The sequence below is a fragment of the Echinops telfairi genome, unplaced genomic scaffold, assembly GCF_000313985.2.
Source record: "Echinops telfairi isolate 266 unplaced genomic scaffold, ASM31398v2 ScPeMD7_7420;HRSCAF=8458, whole genome shotgun sequence".
Classification (NCBI taxonomy): Eukaryota; Metazoa; Chordata; class Mammalia; order Afrosoricida; family Tenrecidae; genus Echinops; species Echinops telfairi.
In genome coordinates this window covers 50,162,970-50,183,514 of record NW_022111320.1, presented here as the reverse complement: position 1 = coordinate 50,183,514, position 20,545 = coordinate 50,162,970, and the positions used below count along the sequence as shown (strand labels likewise).

Below are 20,545 nucleotides of genomic sequence, written 5' to 3'. Positions count from 1 at the left end.
ATTTGTTGCCATCATCATTCTCAAAACATTTGCTTTCTATTTGAGCCCTTGGTATCAGCTCCTCATTTTTTCTCCTCCCACCCCGCCCCCCACTCATGAACCCTTGATAATTTATAAATTATTATAATGTTGTCACGTCTTACACTGTCCGACATCTCCCTTCACCCAGAAAGTTGTATGTTTCATCGGTGCTATACTGCACCCTGACTGGCTCGTCTCTTCCTTGTGACCCTTCTGTAAGGGATGTCCATCCAATTAATTGTCTTCAGATGGGATTTGGGTCTCCACTCCACACTCCCCCTCATTGACACAGATGTGATTTTTTTGTCCTGGGTCTTTGATGCCTGATGCCTGATCCCATCAACACCTCATGATCACACAGGCTGATGTGCTTCTTCTATGTGAACTTTGTTGCTTCTCAGCTAGATGGTCACTTGTTTATCTTCAAGCCTTTAAGACCCCAGCTGGGAAAAAGGGGGAGTCTACACAGTGATCAACGTACAACCACCAGCCCTAGGAAGACAAACAACAGAAACATGGGTGAAGGGAAACAGCAGATGGTGTAAGATATGAAAATAGTAATAATTTATAATTTATTAAGGATTCCCAAGGGGGGGAGGAGGAAAAAGAGGGCTTGATACCAAGAGCTCAAATAGAAAGAAAATGTTTTGAAAATGATGAGGGCAACACTGTACAAATGCACTTGACACAATTGATGTATGGATTGTTATAAGAGCTGTAAAAGCCCCCAATAAAATGATTTATTTTTTAAAAAGACCCCAGCTGCTATTTTTTTGATAGCCATGTACCATCAGCTTTCTTCACCACATTTGGAGAGTGTATTCTTTAGAATAGCATTTTCTTTTCATTCCGTGTAAACATCAATCATCACTGTTAAAACCTCATGTCTACATTTGGTGCAAAGGTTCCCTTTCAGCTAATCTAACACAAGCCTTAGTCTGCAGTGACTGACCAGATTTGTAGGATGTCATTTATTTATATATTTTAAAAATAATTCATTTTGGGGAGGCTCTTACATATATTGTAACAAACCATACATCTGTTATCTCAAGCATACATGTACAATTATTGACATAAACAATTTCTAAACATTATCTTTCTTCTTGAGCCCTTTGATATCAGCTCCTTTTCCCCCCCTCCCAAAAGACATCTTTAGTATTTACTTTGTACCTTTTTTAATGTTGTTTTGGGCTGTAGTAAGGATCATCACAGAGGGGACTGGACCATTAAAATGACAGTATTATCATTTTCCTGGTTAATCCTGTTGCATTTTTACTTATTTGCTGCTACTAGGTCATGTCAAGTTGACTCTGACTCATAGGAACCCTGTGTACAATAGAACAAACACTGTTTGGTCCCCCATCATCCTCACAATTGTTATGTTGCAATCACTGGGTCATTCCGTCTCATTGAAAGGCCACATCTCTTTTGCTGAAAGTCTTGGGTTGTATTCTCTAGAGAAGTCCAACCATTGAAGCTCATATGTGTATATATGTAGACAGATTTATATTAAGAAAATGGTTCATACAGTTGTAGAACCAAGTAAGTTCCAAGTCTAGGCAAGTCCATGGGTCACATGTTAGGCGAGAAGTACATCTCTTGACTCATGTAGCTGCAGGGGCTGATGAACCAAGAATGACAGGAAGACTACAGAGGCAAATGAGTCCATAGTTGGCAGGTCAAGCTTATGGCTGCAGAGGTAAATGAATCCAAGGTTGGCAGGTAAGTTAGCAGGCTGTTGACCTCATAATTAGAGGTCAGTGAGTCAGATGCAGAACCCAGACCCATCAAAAAGCAAGGAAACTTTTCCACAGCATCTACTTTTATTGGAAGCACGCCATACCCTTGAGATCTCATCATGGAAAAGTACTACATCTTAACTGCCAAATTCGCTGAGAATCCTGGCCCAGGCAAGTTGACACAAAACCTTAACTGTCACACCGTTCTTCGCCTTAACCAAGCATGCTGCCCTTCTCCAGGCAATGGTTCCTCTTGATAACACATCCAAAGTATATGAGACAGAGTTTCACTGTCTCACGTCTAAAGAGTATTATTCCACTTGTACTTCTTTCAAGACAGGTTTGTTCATTCTTCTGGAAATTCGTGGTATATTCAGTATCCTTCACCAGCACCACATTTCAAATGCATTCAATCTTCTCCAGTCTTCCATATTCACTGTCCGGCTTTCACATACATATGCAGTGATTGACAGTGCTGTGGCACGGATTAGGCAGGTACTCCTTAGTCCTCAGTGACATCATTGTTCTTTCACACTTAAAAAGGCCTTTTGCAACAGATTTACCCAATGCATTATGTCATTTAAATTTTTTAACAGTTTTATTGACATAAAATTCACATGCCTCATAACTTAGTGCTTTGAATATATTGAGTTATGCAATCATCACTAAAATTAATTTTAGAATATTTTCTTCTAAATATTTCTAATATAATATTCTAAATATTTCTTTTGTACTCATTCTTATTAGCTCCCCGTTTCTTCCCTAACTCCCTAAGACGCTATTACTTTAGCTGCTGTCTCTATAGCTTTACATATCCTGAATTTCATATAAAGAAAATTATACCAAAATAACCCCAAACAACAATAACAAAATTTTAAAAAATCATAGAAAAACCTCAATCAGGGAATCGATCACTAAGATCAATCTAGAACACCCCCCCCGCCCAGGGGGACGAATAATGGAAAAGTGGGTGAGGGGCGACACGGGACGATGTAAGATAATCTATATCTTAGCAAGGGTTTGTGAGGGAGCGTGGGCAGGGGAGGGAGGGGGACGAAATGGGGAGCTGATATAAAGGGCTCAAGTGGGAAGAGAATACTTTGAAAATGATGATGGCGACATATATACAAATGTGCTTGACACATTGGAGGAATGTATGGTTTGTGATAAGAGATGTAAAAGCCCCCAATAAAATTATTTTTTTAAAAAAGAGAAAAACCTCAATCCAGAACAAATCAGAAAATAATAAACTAGAACAAATTAAAATGGATCAAAAGGGAAGATAGATAACAAGGTGTTAAAATTCAGTCTAGCTATATCTGCATTAATCAACTTTCTGATGTACTGACTGAGAGTAAGACTATTCATACCTTAGTTATGGCCTGAGTCAGTGATCCACATGCGAGCTCTGCAATCCACAGACATTTAATAGCTCAGATTCTCCTAAATAGTTTTTCTAAGTTCACTCCCTACATCTAATAATATCCCTACTGGAATGTTGTCCAATTGTAAAATACTACCTCAAGTAAATAAATAAGAAAACTCTTTGAATGTTTTGCCAACTTTCCCTCCATCCCCTGTCTGGAATTTAAGGAGGTCTCTACCATCAGGCCAGGGCTAACCCAGACCTCCTCCTCCTCCTCCTCTCCCTCTTCCTGCTGTGGAGCTCAGCAGCACCCAGGGCCTGGATGCTTGACTGTCCACTAGCCAGCAACGTAGACTCAGGCTCTAGGTGGTCCACGCTGAGGACCTTCTTCTTTTCCTTTTTCTCGTCCTTTAGTTCCTTGAGTTTGAGATACACTGAGCATGTGCTCCTTTTCTGGTTTTCTAACTCTGGTCTTTGTACAGTTCATTGTATGTGTTACTTTGTCTTCTCAGGCTGCCCTGTGACATTTTATGTTAAGCTCTTTGTCGTCGTCATCATCTTCCATTTGCCTTAGTTACTCCTTGATTAGAGCAAGTTTAAGCCTCTCTTTTTTTTCAAACCATTTTATTGGGAGTTAATGCAGATATATCATCCCGTGGTTCGATCTCATAGGCATATTGTACAGTTGCTATCACAATCGGCTTCAAAACCAAAGTCTCTCTGACCTCCACATGGATCTTTTCTTCCTGCTTTTCAATGACCTAGTGCTCTCTTCATACATGATGTCATCCCACAGCTCATTAGGTCTTCTGTCATTAGTGTTTAATCAAATCTGTTCTTGAGATGTTCTCAAAATTTAAGTGGGATATCTCCAAGGTCATATTTTGGCTCTCATGAATTTGGCATCACTTTCTTAAACTTCAACCTGAAGTCACATTTGAACAATTGATGATCTATCCCACAGTCGGCCCTTGGGTTGGCTTTAGCTGCTGATATTGAGCTTCTGCGTGGTCTCTTCCCACATGTAGTCAATTTGATTTCTGTGTATTTCATCTGGAGAAGTTCATGTGTTGTTTAAAAATGATATTAATGATGAAGACATCATTGGTCTTGCAAAATTTTATCATGCTATCTCCAGCATCATTTCAATCACCATATTTTCCAAGTAGCGAGATGCAAATCAAAACAATGAGATATACTCAGCAGTAACAGCACTAGAAAAAATATTCAGCTCACCTTTTTTTTTTAATCTCAATTGATCAGTTCATGTGAGTGATGACCTGTCAGTGGCTGGCACACAGTAGACATCCAGAAACTTTCTTGAGACATTAGATGACTTGGTCACAAAGATGTAAAATCCACCCTTCATAAAAACTCACTTGAATTACAAAACAAGACAAAACAAAACATAAAACAAAGATGTAAAATACCACAGTCTGTTTTCTTTACTCCCAACTGTAGACTAGAATATTCTTGTGAGATGTAAACTCTTAGCAAATACTGGGCCTGAAAGCTTGAAAAGCAGAACCCTAAGTTTCCTTCCCTTTGGTTTTCCCCCTGAGTTGTCACCCTACTCTCCCTGTCTCCTGGCATGCTGATGGGAGCTTTACCGAGCCGACGGACACATGCAGCATCCATCTATGAACAGAAACGTGTCCCTGTCCCACTGGACACTTTCGTGTAACACAGTGCACTCACTCACAGATAGCACAGAGATAAGTCCCTTCTCAGCAGAAGGTCTCTTCACCTGTGACTTCATTTAAAATGTTATCTTCTTGCATTGTCTCGCAGCTATCTTAGTCCTTCCTGGTGACGTATTTGCCAACCAATAAAATTAAATGGAGTATAATTCCTAAAATATATGGAAAACTTCAACAACAAAAATATAATCCAATAAAAAAAGTGGGCAAAGGACACGAACAGACAATTCACCTAAGAGGATATTCAGGTGGCCAACAATTACATGAAAAACATGCTCCTTTCGGGGAGATGCAAATCCAAGCCAGTGAGATGTCATCTCACTCCTACAAAATTGACACCAATCCAAAAAAAAGGGGAAAAATCCAATGCTGATGAGATTGTTGGGGAATTAGAACTCACATAGATCGTTGATGGGATTGTAAACCCCTATGGAAAATACTATCATGCTTCCTCAACAAAGTAGAAATAGAAATACTGTCTGGTCCAGTAATCCCAGTCTGGGATATACAGACTTTCACTATAAAGAGTAAAACACAAATAGAGATAATGTACACCTGTGTTTACTGCAGCAATATTCACAATAGCAAAAATGATGGAAAACTAAGGACATTTCAATGGATGCATGAAGAAACAAAAGGAAGTGCATACATACAGTAAGAACTATGTAACTGTGAAGAAAAATGAAGAGTTTGCAAAACATAATGGATAAATCTGGAGGACATTATATTGAATGAAATAAATCGATCATGGAAAGACAAATTGTATATGCCCCCACTATTACAGAGAGTCAACAATAAGGTTATACACACAGAAAGAAACCTCCTTTGATGTTTGTCAGAGATGAGAGGAGCAGTCACTTTCTAGGTAGGAGACAATTCTTTCTTTTGGTAATGGGAAAGACAATCTCAAATATGGGTGAAGTCAGCACACCTGGAAACTTCCCCAAACTAACTTCCATGGAGTCAGTTCTGATTCATAGTGACCCTCAGCTAAGTAAAGATGCTGGGAAGTATACAAGAAAAAGTGACCATTTTAGTAACTGCTATAACATATACAATTTTGCAAAAGCATGCAAAAAATGTGGTTGCATAGATAGATATGGATGCATAGATGTTAGAGGAAGACATATCGATAGGTTCATCTATAGGTATATTTGTTGGCATATGTACAAGGGGACTTCAAAAAAAACTGTGGGAAAATCCCATTCCATTTTTCCACAAGCTTTTTAAAGTTCCCTCATATGCACACATTTGTTTGTACTGTGTTTGTGTGTGTGTATCTCCAAATGTAATAACAAGCCACATAGGGAGCACAGTCCAGACAACTTGCACAATAGGCTTTCTCGTTCAGAAGGCTTGGGACCGTAGTCTCAGGGAACGATGTAATCAATTATAGCATAGTTCATAAAGGTAAAGTTCTGTATCCTAGTTTGCTGTGTGTGTCCTAAGTGATTATGTGAGCAGCCATCTAAGATATCGCTGTTGGTTTCTACTCAAACGGAGCAAAAGAAAATGTAGGAAATCTAAAGTTCAGAGAAGAAACTAGTCCATAGGATTAATAGCACTACAGGAACCATGGTTTCTTCTAACTTAAAACCAGAAGAACTAAATGGTGCACTGCTACCATAGTCTATCACAGAGAGAAATATTGTACCAACCCTTCTGAGCAGGGCCACAACAAGAAGGCCTGAGTAGCACAGGAGAAAAATAGAAAACCAAAAGGCCAGCCCTACTAGACTGATTAGACTAGAAGAACTCCCAAGACTAATGCCCTAACAGATTGACTTATAAAATAAACAATATCACCTGTGAGAAATGTGCTCTTAAGCAATTAACGGTATGAGATCAAATGGTTAAGTGCTATCCAAGAGCAAAGCCGAGACTACAAGGAGGGGAAGGGAAGGCAGATCAATAGATGGAAACAGAAAAAAACGTAATGAAAATAGGATGCTGACACGATGTAAATTTATTTTTAATTAAAAGATCATTTTATTGGGAGCCCTTACAGCTCATAACAATTCATACATCAATTGTATCGAGCATACTTGTACAAAAGTTGCCATCGTTATTTTCTAAACATTTACTTTCTATTGAGCCCTTGGTATCAGCTCCTCTTTTTTTACCTCCCCCAACCTTGTAAAAATTGTAAATAATTTGTTTAAAAATTAATAGAGGTGGACCTAATTTGTTGTGTGAGCTTCTACCTGTAACAATAGACAATAAAAATTTTAAGATATTAAGTAGACTAGGCTGTTCTTCCTCTGGTTCAGAGAAAGAGAAGATCTCCCAACAGACCCATCCTCTTATGCACTCTAAATGACATTCCATCCCATCTGTCAACCTGGAATCCCCCAGATACTCCCCTTCTCTCCTAGGACAGTTACTTATCCTTTTACCTTCTGAGGAAATTCGTCTGTAAAGTGGGGCAGTAACGATGTCTGTTTTTGTAGACTTCTTTGGCAGTTGAATGAATCAGTGCACATTAAGTGATCACCAGCCTGCCAGCTGGGTGGGAGCGCCCCACGATGTTAGCAGCTTGTGTTCTATTTGAGCTGCCCTCTTCATTAGACTCCTTCTTCTCATCCTACAATAAAACATAGCACATATCTAAGTGTCTCCTGCCTTCAAACCCAGGTGGACACCGTCCCTTAATTTGATTCCCCTCGAGCTGCTACTCTACCTACTTCTTCCCAGCGTGGGTCAGTAACGTGGACTGGAAGAAGGTTGGCCCGAAAGAGAATGTTGTGGTTCTTGGGTACTCTCTCCAGTTCCCACTTGCAGCGACCCTATGTCCAACAGAAGGAGACACTGCCCAGTCTTGCCCCGTCATCACAGTTGTTATATTGGAGCCCATTGTAGTAGTCACTGTGTCAATTCCATCTCACTGATGGCCTTACTCGTTTTCAATGACTCTGGCAATGGCGATGTGCTTTTTAGGGACTGGTTTCTCCTGATAGCAAGTTCAAAGAGACTGCCTCACCATCCTTGCTTCTGACGGGCATTCTGGCTGCACTGCCCAGATAAATGTGTTTGTGCTTCTGGCAGTCCATAGCACTTGCAGTATTCTTTATCAAACCATAATTCAAAGGCAGCATTCTACACTCTTCCTTATTTGGTGTCCAGTGTTCACATGGCTATAAGGCGACTGAAAATAGCATGGCTTAGATCAAGTGTACCTTAGTCCTAAAAGTGACATCCTTGTTCTTCCAACACTTTACAGAGGTCTTGTGCAGCAGATTTGCCCAGTACAATGTGTCATTTCTTGACTGCTGCTTCCGTGAGTGTTGATTATGGATGTAAGCAAAATGAAATCCTTGACAACTTCAATCTTTCCAGTTTATCATGATGTGATCTATTGTAAATCTTAGTGAAGATTTTTGTGTTCTTTACATTAAGCGCAATCTATACTGAAGGCTGCAGTACAGCCAAAAGTAATCAAGGACAGATGTACTTATGGGCAAGGGGGTGGTTTGACTAAGAAAGGGTAAGAGATCTTACTGGAGGCTGGAAAACAGTTTTTTCTATTTTGGTCTAGGTGGTAGTTTCATAGATTATGTATAGGCAGAAATTCATTAAGCTGTCACCTTGAAATTGGAACACTTTAAATTATGTGTATTCTCTATCTGTCTAAACAAAAAGAAAGGCTCATGCACCGTCCTTCACCAATTGTTCCTTCTGTAGATTTCCCTACCTCTCACCACCCCTGAAACTCATTCCTTCCTGGATGTTTCCGTACGTTTGAATTTTGTTGGTGATTACATCTTTTCCGATACTGTCCCCCTTGGACTCTGAAACGTCTCCTTCCTAGTGAGCCATATCTCGACTTCTTAGCTTGGCTCTTGATTTCTCATCAGCCCATCATGCAACTGCTTGTGTAATGCTAAACCATCAGAGTAATTTGCTAAGTGTAGGGTACCTCCCTTAACGTGGCAACACAGATAGCTCTCTATAAAGCTGTGGCTTCTGCCCAAATGGGACAGTGTTTATAAAATGATGACCCAGACTAGATTAACTCAGGAACATCTGCCTCAGCTGAATATGCTGCCCACTTGGAACTCTGTGTGGTAGTCAAAGGACGTGAAGTCTTGGCCATGCTCAAAACCTGCGTGTTCTCACTGGAGAGGCAAGACCCACATGGAGCAAGAGCACGTGATTGGAAGATGGCCGCCAGATGGGCACCTCGCACCCGGAGCTCCACGGAGATCGGTTAATGTTCAGATGACTAACACGTAAAATAAAAGTTTGTGTATTTAGCAGTGAAAAAAAAAAGCACATGATTAATATAGAGTTATCCAGAGCAGGTGGTCATCGCTCCAGAAGTTAAGGGTTAGAGGTCAGACCATCAGGGGGAAAACGAATGATAAAATTCAAAAGACATAAGGAAACATTAGTCCAGTGACTAATGGGCCAACAACATCATCTTCCATGACCCTGACACCAGAGCTAAATGGTGCCTGGCTACCACTGCCAACTGCTCTGGAAAAGATTACAGTGGGAGAAAGTGGTGGAACAAAACTCAGAAATATAAAACTGACCCCAGCCTTGTTGGTTAGAGACTGATGAAACTCCTCAGACTATGGCTTCTCGTCACCCTTTAGGTCTGGGATGGAGCTCGCCTCCCCTGTGAGGTAGTAAACCGTTCACGATGAAAAGGGCAATCTTTACCGAAGGACAAAGCAGAGAGGGTTCGGCAAGGAGGCGGTGGACGCAGGCGACCCAGGAAGGAGTGGAATAAATGATGATAGCACATTGAGGGGATTGAACTGGATGAGCTGAAACAATGAGTGCTGTTGATTGTAAAACTGATCATCTGCTCTGTAAATTTTCACTTAATTCACAGTCAGGTTTTTTGTTTTTGTGTTAGGGGTCAGAGACTAAAGCATGCCTAGAACGTTTTACCCTTCTATTTGCTTACCTAACTCACTTCTTCACTCACATCCCACCTGCTTTCTCAGTGAAGCTATTGTGTCCTACAACTCCCCCTCAGCACTCTAGATTCCACAATCCCTGCTCCACCTTTTTCCTACAGCACTTGCCAACTCTAACACTACAGTATAATTTACTGATCATTATGTCAATTGCTGATAGTTTGTTTACACTGCTACACTGTGAATTCCACAAGCCAAGGATGTTTGTTTTGTCCACTGACCTATATCACATCCCAGAAACAGTTCTTAGTCTATAGTACTTATTAAATTGTTGGCTGAATGACCTGAATGACTGGTTCAGTTAAGGATTTTAAATCAAAATAAATAGAAGAAAAGCCTAAAGTTTCTAAAGAAAAGCCTAAAGTGGCATCAGCCCACAATAAAGCACCTTCCTCGTTAGTGAGGACTATCCCTATGGCAGTCAGTCTTCACCTTGACACTGTCTGCCCCCCCTCCCCCACCATCCTCGGTGTTCATAGTCGACCACACGAGCTCTGTGCACTTGGGAGCTTAGACACTTTCCTAGAAATGAATGTGAGTCCCATGTTGGCAAATGAGAAATGTGTGCATTTGTTGCTGGTGGACATCCCCAGTATTCAGGATCCTCTCGTTTTGTTCTAGACTTGTTAGCTAGTTGATGGATTTTTGGAGTGGGAAAATAAATACAAACCAGAGCTACAGGTATGTCTCTGAACTCGCCTCCTCTCCCCTTCCAGGGTGACAAGGCTGATAGCTTTTACATCATCGAGTCCGGTGAAGTGAGCATCTTGATTAAAAGCAAGGTGAGTTTGTGTGTGGTATGAGTTACGCCCGTGAAGAGCCAGATGTTTGGTGTACACCCAGACAGTGACGATTTGTTTTAATAATGGGGAGTGGGTGTAGTGCACCAAAGCTATCACTGCTATGTGAGATAGTGACTGACAAAGATAGATAGGGATTTAGTGTGTTTTTCATTCTGATTGCCTTTGCTTTGGTTACTCAAATAATTAGTGATGTGAGAAATACTGTTCCAGAAATCAATGTAAAAAGATAAAGTGAGGGAATTATATGAGAGGATTTCAAAATTTTGTGGAAAAAAATGGAATCAAAAGATAAAGAAATTTTTCTGCCATGTTTTGAAGCCCTTTTGTATAATATTTTTTAATGTACAAATGGCCAGTAACGATGGAAACAGCTTACTTTTCCGAGCACTGACGGGGGCAGGCTCTAAGACAGGTCATATAATGGAAGATTGTATACTGCTGACCATACTGAGTGGAAAGAATGAGACTTCTTACCAGTAAATCCATCATCACCAGATTTCCCAGCTTCAGATTTTTCAGAAGGATGTAGAATTTGTTAAAATAGTTACATCAAGTATGGATTGCTGTAAGAGCTGTAAGAGCCCCAATAAAATTATCTTTAAAAAAAAGTTTTAGATGTATTTTTTTAAGTTATATCAAATACTAAATCAACGAGATGTGAAAACATTTTGTTGGTAAAGTTAATAAGAATAAAAAACAATATGTATCTATAAGGTAACTTGACTTCCCCACACACAGACACAAAGAACATTGAGGCTTTTACTATAAAAAGGCATGATTTTCACTGATGTTCAGATAAGAGATAGCTTAAAAAGTACCACCATGTCTCTTAAATGTCCATTACATGTATTCCATAAGATAATAAGACACTCTACTTTCGAAGATCCATTCATACATAAAGTTGAGACATTAATTTCATGTACTTCACAGTAATGGTTCAAGATAGCTTGATTTTTTTTATTAAAAATAGATACACAGTAAGCGTAAGATTAGATTCACCAGAGAAAGAAAACCAGTGACATATGTATATGTGTAAGAAAGAACTTTGTATCAAGACAGAAATTTATCTCAAGGAAATGGCCCAGCCTGTCCATCTCAAGTCCATGGGTCAGATGCTGGCAGGAGGCCTCTCCAGACTCATGAGCTGCCAACTGATGAAGCAGGAAGTGGGGCGATCACAGGCCAGTGGATACAGACACACACCCATCCAAGGTGGGCAGAAACATGGCAGGCCACCCACAGCTGTTAGGCTCAGCACATCACATGGACCACCAACCCCAGCAGCAAGGAGGAGAGGGCCAAGAGAGGGGGACCAGTTTTCTACAGGCTTTCTTGTAAATAAGCCACACCCCCAAGGAGATGTCATTAGGCTGTGACCTGATTTTTAGGTATGTTGGGCTCCACCCGTATCTTCTTACATGTACACCTTTAAAAAGTTCATGGAAAAATTCCATCTTTCCATAGACTTTTTGAAGCTTCCTCATAAGTTTGTACAGTTTTTAAATATTTGTTGACAACTACCGTGATTGTAATAGTGCTGTCTGTGTAAGACCAGCCTTATCTTGGCACTTGGGAGTGGGCAAGGAGGCTTGTCAGAAATGCAGTCTTGGGCTCTGCCACAAACCTACTGGATTCTGAAACTGCATGCTAACAAAACCCCAGAGGGCTGGTGCACGGAGGAGGACTGGGTGGGCTCCAGTGCTACAGAGCCAGTGCGAGGATGCTGGGTCAGTGGACCTGACCAACTTCGGGGAACAATCAGAGCAGAAGTGTGGAAGAAGGAATTTAAGTGATTTATTAATTAGCAGATGAATTTATTTTAAAATATATTAATAAGCAACTCCAGATACTATTTAACAAGGATGGATGCCAATAATACTTAGAAAGAAAATGCACTGCAGTGAAGCACTGCCAGGGCGACTCGTTGCCTAAGAGAAACTTTGACATTATTTACAGAGAAATAAGAAGAGACCTGATCTTTTTGCCTATTCTTCAAAAGTCAGTATCTCCCAAAAGAAAAGTGTTATATTTGTAAGGTCTCCCAAAGAAAATGGTCTGCCCCTCACTTTAGCCGTTGCCTGAAAGGTGTTGAAGCCAGGGCCCATGCCAATTCCTCTGATTAAACCAGGCCGCTGAGACTTGCGCATGCAGTCTAGAGGGGCGGTTGGAGAACTGTTCTGAATGTACTGAACGAAAGCAAGTGTAGCATGCCCAGCTGTGATTCTGGAGGCAGCCCAGGTCATGTTCTCTTCCTTCTCTAGACTAAAGCAAACAAGGATGGGGGGAACCAGGAGGTCGAAATCGCCCGCTGTCATAAGGGGCAATACTTTGGAGAGCTGGCGTTGGTCACCAACAAGCCCAGAGCTGCTTCAGCATATGCAGTGGGAGATGTCAAATGCTTAGGTAAGAACAATTCTCCGTGTGTTAATCGTTTTCCCTCAAGCATGCAATATTTTTCCTCCATCCGAAGTCTTGACTTCTGCCTGCTCTCCCTCATCCCCAAGCCTGGATCATTTATGTGACCCACCAAAGATGTACCCTTTATTTTATTTTCAGCAGTTTTATTGACATATAATTCACATACCATACAATTCAGTGATCTTAATATATTTTAAAGAGTTGTGCAAGAGATGTACTCTTAAAGCAAACATTCCTGTACTTTGTAGCAAAGCTCTGTAGCAAGGCTGGCACATAGGCCCCATGGCTGTGTGACAAGAGCATTAAAAATGGCAGGTGCTTCCCCTCACAGGGGGGGCGGTCACAGGGAAGAGATGAGCCAGTCAGGGTGCAGCATAGCACTGATGAAACAGACAGCTTTCCTCTAGTTCTTTGGTGCTTCCTTCCCCCCACTATCATGACCTCAGTTCTACCTTACAAATCAGATTAGACCAGAACATGCGCACTGCCACAGAAAAGCGCCCGCAACACAGGGAATCCAGGATAGAGAAACCCCTCAGGGCCAACAATGAGAGTAGACATACCAGGAGGACTAGGGGAGCGTGGGGGGAAAGGGGAATCGATCACAAGGATCAACATTTAACCCCCTCTCAGGGGGACGAACAATGGAAAAGTGGGTGAGGGGCAATGGAGGATGATGTAAGATATGAAAATAATAATCTGTAACTTATCAAGGGTTCATGAGGGAGGGAGGGTGGGAGTGGGAGGGGGAAGAAATGGGGAGCTGATATTGGGCTCAAGTGAGAAGAGAATGCTTTGAAAGCTATGATGGCAGCATATGTGCAAATGGATGAATGTATGGATTGTGATAAGAGATATAAGAGCCCCTAATAAAAGTATTTAATAAGGAAAAAAAATGGCAGATGCCCAAGACTGTGAGGGTGGGAGAGAACAGGTAAAGTCTCATAGGTCTATGAAAACATAAAATGACACAATTCTGCTGAGTTCATGGAGAACCATGCTTTCTTTCGCCAAGAACGGAATGTCCCAAAGTCTAAACTACTACAGCGTGAATAGGTATATTTAGAAAAGGTTTGCATGAGAGCCATGACTTGAGTTATTGTTGCGAAGAACTCACATTCTCCCGGCCCTCTTTCTCCCCGCAGTTATGGATGTGCAAGCGTTTGAGAGGCTGCTGGGACCCTGCATGGACATCATGAAGAGAAACATCTCCCACTATGAGGAACAGCTGGTGAAGATGTTCGGTTCCAGCATGGATCTGAACGACCCCATGCAGTAGATGTGCCACACCCCAGAGCCTTCTCAGCGTGACATCAAACCTCCGGTCAGCCACAGAACACATACAGAAACCGACATGACAGAATCGTCCCTGCTATTGCTGCCACTGCTGCCTTGCTGTGGCCCTGGGCATATAGAAGACTTGAGAGTCAGCACTAAAAGATGAGCAGAGGGCCACCCCACACCTCCACTTTGCTTGTGAAAGTCCATTATTATTAGACGATTTGTAATGATTGCTCCAACCCTATGTTCACATCTTTGGTTCAGAATGGCATGTCTCTCCAACAATTTAAGTGCCTGATACAAAGTCCAAAGTGTAAACACCCTCCCGCCCCTCTCTCACTGCTGCCGTTGCTTTTGGAAGTTAACATGAGGTTTGCAGATGCCTGTGGTGCAGCTGCACACCCCTCCCCCAACCTTGCTCAAGGGAGGAAGGTAGTAGCCTCGGATCCCCTCACTCGTCCTCTGAGAAAGTCCATGTTTGTTCACAGTTGTAGCCTTTGATTTTACAATAGAACATGGCACCAAATGTGATGGGGGCCTGTGGTCCTGTGGCCTTGTAACTGATCTCCACATGATCACTCCACACCCACATGATAACGTAGGGAGAGGCCCTGCCCAAGGCCCAGCAGGTCAGCACCCCAGAGCAAAGTGACCCAGCAGTGGGACCCACATCAGAGCAAAAAATAGGGGTGGTTTACAGAACATTCTACAGGTAGCAGAGAGCCAGGAAAGGTTTTCTGGGTTGGATATCTTGATTTTGTTTTTTTAGTAAATTTTGTTTTGTATTTTTTTTTTTTTTAAAGAAAAAAACCACCCTCTGCAGTTTGCATGAATTCATTGCTGTCCATTTCTAAGGAGCCAGGGTCAGGTGATGCCATCACTTTCTTGGGCAACTGCTGGCACCTCTTGCTTCCAGTTGCCCGTACCAGCTAAATGGCAGTAGGCTAGCAGCAAGTTGTGGACAAAAAGAGCCCTTTCCTTCGACTCCAGAGCCTTGTTTTGTACTGTTGTATTGTTTAGCTGTTGAACCATCAATTTTTAACTCTCTAGAGAGAAAGATACTATTTTTTTGAAATTAAAAAAAGAATTTCTCTAATTAGGGAATTCCCCTGGGACATATTCATATATGTGGAGTTTGTCAACCAACTCAGCATTCATCTTAAAGAGCAACTCTCTCTGTTAGTTTTCAAAAAGTGGCATCATTTACAATTTCATAGAATTACTCTGAGGATTTTTATAATTGAAATGTTGGGATATTTGGGGTTCCAGTTGTTAGTTCCAGAGAAAGGTAGTTTAGCTTGTATTTAAAAATTTTTAAACTTTTTATTTATACCAGGTAGACTTCTGGTGCATTGTCTTCATTAAGTAGCTATATTTCAGAATGAACGATTTTGGCTCTTTTCTTCAGATGCTACAAGAGCAGGGTGACATTTGCATAAAGATACATTTGGATGTTATGGCCAACTTTATAAAAAATCAAGAGGCCTTTTCCAATGTGATTTTAAAAAAAACAAAATGAAAAACCTTGTATAATTCAATAAATCCCTAAGAGACTACCTACTGGGGCTTGAGTCATTCTGTTGTAGATCATGTCAGAACCCACATGGTCACCTTCCAGAATCCACATCAGCTCGGTGCTCTGCCTCTACCACGAGCACATGGCTGAAAGAGATATAGGGTGGCAAACCCACCCAGCCTTGGTACTTACCCCTTGGGTGTGTGCTCTGGGACATGAGAGCAGAAGGGCCCTTTCTCGACTGCCCTAAGTAGCCCGCCCTGCAATGTGAATTGTAAAGGGCTGTGACAAATAATGGCTCCCACAGAGGCAGCTAGCACGGGACAGACTGTGTGGTAGTCACACGTTTCCCCAAGCTTCTTTTCTATAGTGTCATTTTATTATTCAGTAGATCCAGAAAGAAAGTCTTGGGCTTTTAACAGCTAAGAGCCCCACTTACCTCTCTCAAAGGTACATTGGGTTTGCAGAATGACACTGAGGTCCAGCCCCAGACAGGGTGAGTGCCAAGCAGTTGCTCCTTGCATACCGGCAATAGTTTGGGCAGCTGTGAACTCTGGGCCAGGGGTGTCACTCCAGCAGGCTGCTAGGGGTGAGCCTTTTTGTTCCACCCTCTCACGTCCCAGTTTCTCCCTCACAGAGCCTTCCTGAAGACCTAGCCTCACTGATGGCTGCTGCTGTTCAGAGTTGTCGGCTTTGTGTCTTCCTGCTCTAATTATAGATTGACCTATGGATCAGCAGTCCAAACCCTTACTGCATACCGGACCCCCAGGGAGTCTCGCTTGAGAAAGGGAGACTTTAGAGGGACCTTCGTGAGTGAAACAGGATTTCCAGGAGCCTGACCAAGTTCATCTCAGCTGTTGAACCTCACAGAGAGAAGTGTGTGCTAGGGAACAGATTAATTGTTTTGTATATTCTGTCAGCCAGAACATAATTGTTTCTATGTTCTCTGTGGGTTAAAACTTCCTGCCCTCTTTGCTGGCGTTGCTGTTGATTTTGGGATGGTGGAGAATGTTCCCGAGAACCTTGAGGTGCAGCCGCCCAGTTTGTCCTTCCCACTGGCCCTGAGCTGTCCCGCCCCCTCTCTCCTCTTCGTTGTATTCTCTGAAGGACGGTTCTTTGTGCTTTTATCCTCGTAACCAGTAGTCCTGTGATAGATCACTGTGTTACATAGTGCTGTTAGGGATTCTCCAAGTTTGTATTTGAGCAAACTCAGCACCAAAGTGGGCAAGCCTGGAGAGGCCCTGCCCATGCTCAAACTGGCCTGCTTATCTGCTCACAGCAGTGGATGTTGGTGAAAGGTGGGCCCACAGCATTTCCCCATCGTGGTACACGGTACAAACAACCCTCTGTCATGGAAAGAAACAGTGGAAGAGCAGACTTGCACAGAGAACAAGGAAAAAGATCTCTTGAATGGCATCTTTTGATCTTCTGTTTTCAATTGGCTGATGCTGAGAAGTCGTTTTCAACATGCACTTGTAACCCAGTCTTGCCAAGATACAAGTTGTTTTTGTTCTTGATTACAATTACCTCTTGTTCTTCCTGTCTTGACTGCTGAGGTTCCTCAGTGATTCTAATGTCTATTTTATGGGAAGCAACCTCTCCACGCGTTTCCCTTTACACGCTACAGGGCTATCTTTATACTTAAACACACACACACACACACACACACACACACAAAGAAAATTTAAATTAAAAAATAAAAGCAAGAAAATGGTCACTAACTTTATGGGGGACTTGCAAAAAATCATTTAGCACACCTTGAACAAAAAAAAGGTGGATTTCTCATTGTTTTCTGAAGCTCATTGTCATAATCTGATTCAACATCATTGTGCTACCTCAAAGACAAAAAGTGTTTTAAGGTCTGTTTTGGTCCTGAGCGCTACGCATAGTGTTTGAAATGTCTTTCAATTGGAGTTATTTTTTAAATCATCGGGGAGAATCTTATTTTAACCTGTTTTACATTTGTATTTTAATCTCAGAAGAAAACGTGATTGGAAAGTGATCAATTCTTGCTCTGTAGTATTGGACATATAATTAAAGTCATTAAGATTTGAATCATTGTTTGCCACAAAGCTAGGTTTTTTTTAAAAAAAAAAAAAAAGAAGAAGGAAGACTCTCGGGCTTGGCTTCACTCTTGGTTAATAAAGGCTGACAAATCACATCTGACTTTCCAGTCCAGCTTGTGTCGTGTGTCTGCCCTCTCATTTCAGGACTCCAGGCCATGACAGCGCTCATCTGGCCTCTGTGCTGTGGAGATGGGGGGGTGAGCCCTTGAGAATTAAGGAGCCAGGCTGGGCATGGTAATGAGTTATCGAGGGTGGTGTACAAGAGCCTTCCATACCTGCCTTGTCATGGGATGAATGAAGCCCACCAGAAAACATCTCCAGGCTGACCGTGTGACTTTCATCACTCACTGTGTAGCAAAGACCAAAACCAGCAAGGGCTCAGTGACAGCTCACTGTACCTGCCGTTCTTCCCAGGTGACCAAAAGAAATGCATTCTGTGACAAGACCGTATTCCGGTAGAATGTTGCCCTCACTTAGACACAAACACCTCCTAGTACCGAAAGGCCATGATGGCCTGAGCATCAGGAACTGGTACCTGAACGAGTCTAAGCTAAATCCTTGGCCTCTTTTTTTCATGTGTCTGTTGGGCATTGGAATGTCCTCTCTGGTAAGCTGTCTGTTCATAGTCCGTATCCTGGGTTTGATTTGGTGTCCTGGAACTTCTTGAGGTCACAGGGCTACCGCCACAGAAACTACAGAGGCTGAAAAGTTTAACTCTTAAAGCCTCCAAAGAGCCTTGTTGCTCTGTTGTTGTTAGGGGGCATTGAATTCAGCACTTCTGAGCTTCCGTCGTTTCTATGATGGTAGTCCTGTGACCTCAAGAAGTCCAGGACACCAATCAAAACGTGGACTAGAGGACTTGAACAGATGTCTCACCAAAGGATACTCACAGGACCGCAGACACGTGAAAAATGCTGAATTTCAGCCATCGGCCATGCAGATCAAAATGACACAGATACCATACATTCCTTCTAGAGAAAATGGAATATAACCGGGGGGTGGGGAAGTGGCGTGTGACATAGAGAAGTTGGAACCCTCCTCCCCGCTGGTGGACATGCAAAATATCCAGCTTTTATTCAAAATCAATCTGGGAGCTGCTGTATGACCTAGCAATCTCATATCTAGGCCCTATGCCCCAGGGAGCTAATAACATGACACTGCCTTCTGTGTGTACTATGTTCGTTGCAGCACTATTAAAAAAGATGCTGTGTACCCATGCTGCTTAGAATCAAATACTAAACAATAAGAGAAAATGGGTGTTAATCACAAAAACACACATGGTGTGTCTTGTCACTATTATGAAATGACATGAGCGCTGAGTAAACAAACTAATGCTGATCAGTGGTGACCAGGAGTGAGGGGATGGTCTGAAGAAGGATGTGAACTCTTTAAGTAAGTCACTTTTTATTTATAGAAATAGGAAAGGTGTCATTGAATATGGGGAAGCTTTCCCAGCATGACTGATGTAACTGATGTCAATAAGCTGTACATAGGAAAAAGAAATGGAAGGACAAAGGTAGAGTATGTATGGTTTTGCTATAATAACTAAAACAGGGTGAGGGAGTTACTAATTAAACTGAACCAATCACCTCCTGGAATTAATAAGAGCCCTGGTTTCATGGGGCAATCCAGTCGTTTGGGAAAGTTCTTCACATTTATGTTCTCCCTCCCAGTATAATGAGTAGTATGTGGGATCCGACAAGCGTACAAGTGGCTGTCTAGGAGATAGCTATCGGTCTTTACTCCATTAGAACAAATGAGGAAGAAGGAACCCTAGGAGTCAGATCTGGATTTTAAGAGCCACTACCTCTTCCACCTTGAGACCCGAAGAACTAGATGGTGCTCAGCTACCACAACTGAATCTCCTTATTAGGAATATAATTGATTGATGCTGATAAAAAGGGGGGGGTGGGGGAATACAGACTTTTTTTGTAAAGGACATACGCAGTTGTAAGAAATACGTAGTTTTACAACCACACACACAAAAGTGGTTACGTATCTACATATGTATATGGGTAGATGTGTATGTGTATATGTATAGACATCTCAGTATATACAGGAATATGTGCATGCATGTGTACACACACACACACATATCTACCAAATAAAGCATATGGGAACAGTTAAAGATACTTCGTAGACATAACCAAATGTTTCATGAATTTGGTGTTCTGCATTTGAAGGCTTAGTCTCGTGAGACAACTCAGTCAGTTGGCTTTCTGTAGTTCAAAAGTTCGGTGAGTTAGTTTATGGACTCTTAAAAGCTTGTGAGTAGCCATCTCAGATACACCTATTTGTCAGTACTTGTCTAGAGCAAAAGAGAAAGAAGAAAGCCAAAGACTGGTAGAAGAACATATATGGGACTAATAATCCACCTCATCTACCAACCAGAAGAACTAGCTAGTGCCTTCTACCACAACTCTTGATCAGGGCCACACTGGGTGGATCTTGATAACGTGGAACACAAATTTCAAGTACAGATTGATTGGACTGGTTGAGACCAGAGGACTCCCAGAGGCTATAGGCCTGATACTCGATGCTTTAAAGGAAACTATCCCCTGAGGTTATTTTCTAACAGTAGATACTTTTTTTTTTTAAGTGTAATCTGTACCTGTGTTAGTCTGGGTACTTTAGAGAAACCCACAGAAACTCATGTATGAGAGTTTTATATAAAAGTTAAGTGCACATCAAGAAAACATCACAACCC

At 41.8% G+C, this 20,545-nt stretch overlaps 1 protein-coding gene across 1 annotated transcript in view; it reads left to right on the top strand.

The window, feature by feature from the left end:
• The window catches only part of PRKAR2A (protein kinase cAMP-dependent type II regulatory subunit alpha), a 51,234-nt gene extending 33,407 nt beyond the window's left edge, over positions 1-17,827 (top strand). Inside the window, exons 8-10 of the mRNA XM_004704137.3 lie at positions 10,471-10,536; positions 12,819-12,960; positions 14,121-17,827. Coding sequence (XP_004704194.3) covers positions 10,471-10,536; positions 12,819-12,960; positions 14,121-14,254 — 342 coding nt within the window. The 3' untranslated portion in view covers positions 14,255-17,827. The remainder of the gene's footprint in view (positions 1-10,470; positions 10,537-12,818; positions 12,961-14,120) is intronic.
• The last annotated feature ends 2,718 nt before the right edge of the window (positions 17,828-20,545 follow it).